Raw genomic sequence first — 7780 nt, forward strand, 5'->3', positions numbered from 1 at the left:
GCTACATGTTTTTGTAACATGTTTACCGGCTGAATTTCGATCCATGTTTGGCTGTTCCCGTTCATGAGAATTCAATCTATCGTTCAACATTTCGTGAATGGGCTTGTTGGTATATTTTCACTTGATCAACACATGCAGTCGATATGCTGCAGCGCTGACCAGTGTATTCTGTTGGTAGGGGAGTTCCGCCATCAGCTTACAATGACCCAGCGAGGAGGATTTCCTCATCCACCTCTAATGTGTGGTTGGGGAAATCGGTACAGTTTTTTTTTCTGTGGGGTGGGTACCAGGTTTTGACAGGTACCTGCACCAACTTCCGCCCATATCTCCTTGACAATCTGAGTGGAAGTTCAGTCCTCCAAACCCTCCTCATCGGTCGAAAATTGCAAAAGGTAGTGGTGTGCCTTTTTTTTTTTTTTTTTTTTTTTTTTTTTTTAATTTCGTTATTGTCTAAATTCTGCATTTAAAGTTATTGTTGAAATAACTTCTTTCTTCCTTTCTCTCTTCCCCCCCCATTAGTACATTTGGGCTTGTGGATGCAGAGGGGACATGTTATTCTATAATGGTTTACAACATGGTGGAAAGCTGGGGAGTCTTGATTGCTGATTCTGTGACCATCCCAGAGCCCCAGCTTAAACATCACAATGTACAGCATAAAGGACAGGTGAGAGTTCACTCCAAATGTTCTGTATAATACACAGCCAGCTGTATTGTGATTATAAGCTCTGTCATGTCTTGGCCATGGAACACTAAAGAGGAGGTATGGATGAAATCATAGCTGCAGAGAAATGTGCCCATTTTGCAGCAGTCATTTCCTTCACCACCATCCGTTAATGTGTTTTCCCATAACCTTTTTAAAGAGTAATGCCACAGAGCAATGAAAATTCACTATTGGGCTGAATCTAGTTTAATGGGAGGACAACAGTGTTGGCACCCAACCACCTGTCCAGGGATCAAGCACCGCGCTCTCCTGACTGGGTCTCTTCACTGTTGTTCGGTCCACGGCGCCGGCATCCTAACTGTGGGCAGCTGACCACGACTGTTTTGCGGCTTCATGGCCTGCTGCGAAGCCACGTTGCGCCTTCTGAATGGTCTCACAGTTTCCTGGACCTGTGACATGTCCCAAGAGGCTACAGGGAGAGGGATGGCCAACTTCTGTCTTGATTGCTCTTGATTGCCTAGGTCGAAGTGGGATTGGGTACCTGTCAAAACCAGCTATCTGCTTCCCCCCCCCCCCCAAAAAGCCAATTTTTACAACGGAACTTCCCCTTTTGGGTGAAGTTCTGCTGACAGTCCACTGTTCTTTAAAAGAACACATGTATGTCCCCTTATTAAAAAAAAAAAAAAAAAACCTTTCTGTGCATTATCAAATTTTTATTAGTGTATGCTGTCTGTTTCAAATGCACAGTGCAGTGTACAATACCAGCCTATTCTTGGCATCTGTAAAATGGTGTCAGGACAATGTAACTCCAGCATGCATAGTGCAGGACTTAGTTTGTTGATGGCTGTCCAATGGCAGACCCGAAAAAGACCAGAGGAAGATGCAATGGAATTTGAATGGAGCTAGGGCACATTAGAGGGTAGGTCTGCCATAATGTGCAAGTACATTTGATGTATCATACCGAATGAGAAGTATTATTGTAGTCTATAGCTGAACTGATTTATAAAGGGTAAATGACTGCAAGAACAGAAGTAACTAGCTACAATACCTAGTAAGTAATTTGGCATTCTAGTATATTGTGCTAGCTTTCCCTATATTTTTCCATTTGTGTGTTGAGTAAATTTGCAGGTAAAGCACAATCAAAACTGAAAAAACAAACAAAAAAAACACAAAATAGGAACAATACAGGGAGCACAGACTATTGGCACAGTACCTCAGTTTTTGTCCAGGCATTTCTGCAGTCCAACTTGCCCACTTTTGAGCCTGACATGTACCTGTATGCCTTGTATTATTGGAGCACCCACTGCAGGCTCCTTGCACATACATACATTAAGCTATTGTAAAAAAAAAAAACAACCAAAAACACTACATTTGTTACAACTACCAGTCGGGTTCAAACGTACCTTTTGAAAGTTTTTAAAAGCGAGAGGGAGGCAGTGACTTGTTAAATACTTTCTCCTGACCCTGAATAATGCATTTGCTGTCGATTTACTGAGAACGCATAAGGGTAAACTGAACATGCTTCATGACAGAGCTGCAGCGTTTACTTATTGGCATTAGGCATTTCTTATTGCTTTCTTATGTTGCCTGAAATTGCTCTTTAATTTACTTTTTTTTTTTTTTTTTTGTATTTTTCTTTGACAGACTTTTGTTTTCCAAAGTATACGAGTTGACTCTCAGTTCAGTTGTTAGTGAATGGCAAGCCCAGGGACCAAGCACACAGGCCAGTGCAACCGTGGCTTACAGACCCCAGAGCGAGTGATTTCAGGACTGTGAGATTTCCTGCTGTAAGCTGTGAAAACTAGGCATTAGAGCAGGATGGTTCAAGCTGGCGATGGCCCTTATGTTCTGTGCTGAAGTGAAAACGCTCACAGGGATAGAAGAGACTTACAAAATGCACTTACTTTGGTACAATAGTTCACTTTTTCTAACGCCTAAAGCCTATCCTCCGAGTAAAAGACGTCTGTACCCCTCCTTTTTATAAGACCTTTCTACATTCCCCATTGCTTCTAATATGTGCCATTTCACTCAGCTCATTGTTGTTTTACTGGCTGGTAGATGTATTTATAAAGCAGATTCAGATTGTGTTTATTTATTTTTGCCAATGCCTTTCATTGCCCTCGCGTTTAGAGGAAGATTAATATTATGTTTTCTTTTTTTGTAAAAAAAAACAAAATAAATTTTGCATTTATTTGCTAATAATTTACATCACATTATTGTCCATATTGATGTTTAATGATTCTGTCTCATCTTGGCTTTTCTCTGTTTTTTTTTTCATTTGTCATATCTATTAGAGAGCTGTAAAAATATAAGCCTTTAAAAAAAAAAAAAAAAAAACTTCAGATCGATATTTTCTAAATGGATGATATCCTATAAATGTAACTTCATAAGAAAAGGTATTGCTTTGAAAAGCCCTTTAGTGCTCATGGGTACTCCCATAATTCTTAAAATCATATGTTGCCCTTGGCTTGTCTTGTTTGAGCAGTCTGAGTCTGGAACAAACAGCCCTGCAGTGATGGGAGCGATCTCAAAGTCTGGCTCCAATTGACTTCCAATGATTTTAAAGTAAACCTGTATAATAGGTATACTTGAATTAGAACTATAGGCATTTTGGATAGAGCATGGGAGGATTATAACCCCTGCCAGATTTTGTTTTTTTTTTTTTTAATTTTTTTGCCATCTGTCCTATTGCTGAGATTTCCTTCACTTCTGTCCCATAGCCATACAGGAAGTTAGAGGAAATGCCTGCAAAATAAGAGTTTCCTTGGGGACCCCCAGCTCATTAGAACTAGTGTCCCCATTGAAAGATTTCCCCTCTATTACTTTCTGGGGACAACGCAAAATTTGGATTTTCTTTTACTTCAATGATAATGATAATGGTAAATGGGACAAATGGAGAGGTAGGGGCCTAAAGCTCTAAAAAGGGCCCCACAATTTCTGATGGCTGCCCTGCATAGGATAGAGGACTCAGTTTCCAACAGTAACATCTCTGTGTACCTGACGATGGGCTGTTAAGGCATCCAGTGTTGCATCATGGGAGGAGTGGGTAAGAGTAACGTGCTTCCCACACCTGGAAGATCAGGTATTTTCTTTTCTGAACGAGTGGTGGTGGGGATAGGGTGGGGGCAATCGAGATAAAGATGCAAGAAAGAATAGTTCCTTTTCTGTTACTGTTGTTTTTATCTTTTTTTTTTTTTTTTTTTTTTTTATGCGTTTTTACATGTGTTTTGCTGGGGGGGGGGTTACACCTCCATAACAAACTGTGTATAGCTGGTTGTTAAGAATGCGGGCCGGGAAGCCGGCCACCACATCCTTAACAACCGACGAGCCATCGGCTGTGAGATGAGTTCCCCGCTGACACCTAAATGTAAAAACAAGAATTGCCGGCAATAAAAAAACGGTGTGGGGCGTCCCCCAATCCATATGGATTTTGAGGGGACCCCTCCAAAAATCACTCCAAACCCTTATCCGAGCATGCAGGTCTGGAAAAGGAGGGGATGAGCAAACGCAACCCCCCTTCCTCCTGAACCATACCAGGCCATATGAGACCTCTGAAGTTGGCAATAAAAGGTGGGAGCTCAGCACGGAGTCTTAGCCGGACACTTTCCCCTCTCGCAAGGGTTGCTGGGATACGGGTCTCGGGAATCAGTATGCCCCTTCATCAGTCACTGATACCGGTGTACACAAACCTTTAGAATGACCTGTCGTCCTAGCTTTGAATCTAGTTTAGGATTTTTTTTTGTTCGTTTAGCCACTTGCCGACCGCCTCACAACGATATACGTCGGCAGAATCGCGTACCTGTACATGATCTGCCTCCTGCGGGCGGGGGGTCCGATCGAACCCCCCCCCGGTGCCCGAGGCGGTCGGCGTTTGTCCCCAAGCGATCAAAGGTAAGGGGGAGGCCATCCATTTGTGGCCCCCCCTCGCGATCGCTCCCAGCCAATGGGACCATTCCTCTGCTGCTGTATGCTAAACAGCAGCAGAGGAAATTATGTCATCTCCTCGGCTCTGTATTTTCCGTTCCGGCGCCGAGGAGAGAAGACATCAATGTGAGTGCACAACACACACACAGTAGAACATGCCAGGCACACAATACACCCTCCCCGATCACCCCCCCGTCACACTGACACCAAGCAGTTTTTTTTTTTTTTTTTCTGATTACTGCATTGGTGTCAGTTCGTGACAGTTACTGTGGTAGGGCAGTTAGTATTAGCCCCCTTTAGGTTTAGGATACCCCCCTAACCCCCCCTAATAAAGTTTTAACCCCTTGATCACCCCCCCGTCGCCAGTGTCACTAAGCGATCATTTTTCTGATCGCTGTATTAGTGTCGCTGGTGACGCTAGTTAGGGAGGTAAATATTTATTTAGGTTCGCCGTCAGCGTTTTATAGCGACAGGGACCCCCATATACTACCTAATAAATGTTTTAACCCCTTGATTGCCCCCTAGTTAACCCTTTCACCAGTGATCACCGTATAACTGTTACGGGTGACGCTGGTTAGTTAGTTTATTCCCTATAGTGTCAGGGCACCCGTCGTTTATTACCGAATAAAGGTTTAGCCCCCTATTCGCCCGGCGGGGATATGCGTCGCCCCAGGCAGCGTCAGGTTAGTGCCAGTACCGCTAACACCCACGCACGCAGCATATGCCTCCCTTAGTGGTATAGTATCTGAACGGATCAATATCTGATCAGATCTATACTAGCGTCCCCAGCAGTTTAGGGTTCCCAAAAACGCAGTGTTAGCGGGATCAGCCCAGATACCTGCTAGCACCTGCATTTTGCCCCTCCGTCCAGCCCACCCAAGTGCAGTATCGATCGATCACTGTCACTTACAAAACTCTAAACGCATTATTGCAGCGTTCGCAGAGTCAGGCCTGATCACTGCGATCACTAACCGTTTTTTTTGGTAGCGTTTTGGTGAACTGGCATGCACCAGCCCCAGGCAGCGTCAGGTTAGCACCAGTACCGCTAACACCCACGCACGCACCGTACACCTCCCCTAGTGGTATAGTATCTGAACGGATCAATATCTGATCCGATCTATACTAGCGTCCCCAGCAGTTTAGGGTTCCCAAAAACGCAGTGTTAGCGGGATCAGCCCAGATACCTGCTAGCACCTGCGTTTTGCCCCTCCGCCCAGCCCACCCAAGTGCAATATCGATCGATCACTGTCACAAAACACTAAATGCATAACTGCAGCGTTAGCAGAGTCAGGCCTGATCCCTGCGATCGCTAACCATTTTTTTGGTAGCGTTTTGATGAACTGGCAAGCACCAGTGGCCTAGTACACCCTGGTTGTAGTCAAACCAGCACTGCAGTAACACTTGGTGACGTGGCGAGTCCCATAAGTGCAGTTCAAGCTGGTGAGGTGGCAAGCACAAGTAGTGTCCCGCTGCCACCAAGAAGACAAACAGGCCCGTCGTGCCCATAGTGCCCTTCCTGCTGCATTTGCCATTTCTAATTGGGAACCCATCGCTTCTGCAGCACCCGTACTTCCCCCATTCACATCCCCAACCAAATGCAGTCGGCTGCATGAGAGGCATTTTCTTTATGCCCTCCCGAGTACCCCTACCCAACGAACCCCCCCAATAAAGATGTCGTGTCTGCAGCAAGCGCGGATATAGGCGTGACACCCGCTATTATTTTCCCTCCTGTCCTGACGATCCTGGTCTTTGCATTGGTGAATGTTTTGAACGCTACCATTCACTAGTTGAGTTATTAGCGTAGGGTACAGCATTGCACAGACTAGGCACACTTTCACAGGGTCTCCCAAGATGCCAACGCATTTTGAGTGTGAAAAAAAAAAAAACACAAAAAAAATATATAAAATAAAAAAAAATAGTTGTCGTTTAATTGTTCTCTCTCTCTCTCTTCTCTCTATTGTTCTGCTCTTTTTTACTGTATTCTATTCTGCAATGTTTTATTATTATTGTTATGTTTTATCACGTTTGCTTTTCAGGTATGCAATTTTTTATACTTTACCGTTTTACTGTGTTTTATTGTTAACCATTTTTTTTGTCTTCAGGTACGCCATTCACAACTTTGAGTGGTTATACCAAAATGATGCCTGCAGGTTTAGGTATCATCTTGGTATCATTCTTTTCAGCCAGCGGTCGGCTTTCATGTAAAGGCAATCCTTGCGGCTAATTAGCCTCTAGACTGCTTTTACAAGCAGTGGGAGGGAATGCCCCCCCCCCCCCCCCCCCCCCCTCACCATCTTCCGTGTTTTTCTCTGGCTCTCCTGTCTCAACAGGGAACCTGAGAATGCAGCCGGTGATTCAACCAGCTGACTATAGAGCTGATCAGAGACCAGAGTGGCTCCAAACATCTCTATGGCCTAAGAAACCGGAAGCTACAAGCATTTTATGACTTAGATTTCGCCGGATGTAAACAGCGCCATTGGGAAATTGGGAAAGCATTTTATCACACCGATCTTAGTGTGGTCAGATGCTTTGAGGGCAGAGGAGAGATCTAGGGTCTAATAGACCCCAATTTTTTCAAAAAAGAGTACCTGTCACTACCTATTGCTATCATAAGGGATATTTACATTCCCTGAGATAACAATAAAAATGATTAAAAAAAATTAAAGGAACAGTTTAAAAATAAGATAAAAAAGCAAAAATAAAGAAAAAAAAAAAAAAAAAAAGCACCCCTGTCCCCCCCTGCTCTTGCGCTAAGGCGAACGCAAGCATCGGTCTGGCGTCAAATGTAAACAGCGATTGCACCATGCATGTGAGGTATCACCGCGAAGGTCAGATCGAGGGCAGTAATTTTAGCAGTAGACCTCCTCTGTAAATCTAAAGTGGTAACCTGTAAAGGCTTTTAAAAATGTATTTAGTTTGTCGCCACTGCACGTTTGTGCACAATTTTGTCATGTTTGGTATCCATGTACTCGGCCTAAGATCATCTTTTTTATTTCAAAAATTTGGGCAATATAGTGTGTTTTAGTGCATTAAAATTTTAAAAAGTGTGTTTTTTCCCAAAAAAATGCGTTTGAAAAATCGCTGCGCAAATACTGTGTGAAAAAAAAAAAATGAAACACCTACCATTTTAATCTGTAGGGCATTTGCTTTAAAAAAAATTATAATGTTTGGGGGTTCAAAGTAATTTTCTTGCAA

General features: G+C 43.6%; 1 protein-coding gene across 1 annotated transcript in view; it reads left to right on the plus strand.

The window, feature by feature from the left end:
• TTC5 (tetratricopeptide repeat domain 5) overlaps window positions 1-2863 on the plus strand; it is a gene marked incomplete in the record, with an annotated part of 18923 nt that extends 16060 nt beyond the window's left edge. Inside the window, 3 exon segments of the mRNA XM_073631983.1 lie at window positions 521-664; window positions 2306-2343; window positions 2345-2863. Of these exon segments, the coding sequence (XP_073488084.1) occupies window positions 521-664; window positions 2306-2343; window positions 2345-2423 (261 nt within the window).
• Window positions 2864-7780: the final 4917 nt, after the last annotated feature.

The sequence above is a fragment of the Aquarana catesbeiana genome, linkage group LG01 (genome assembly GCF_042186555.1).
Source record: "Aquarana catesbeiana isolate 2022-GZ linkage group LG01, ASM4218655v1, whole genome shotgun sequence".
Lineage (NCBI taxonomy): Eukaryota > Metazoa > Chordata > Amphibia > Anura > Ranidae > Aquarana > Aquarana catesbeiana.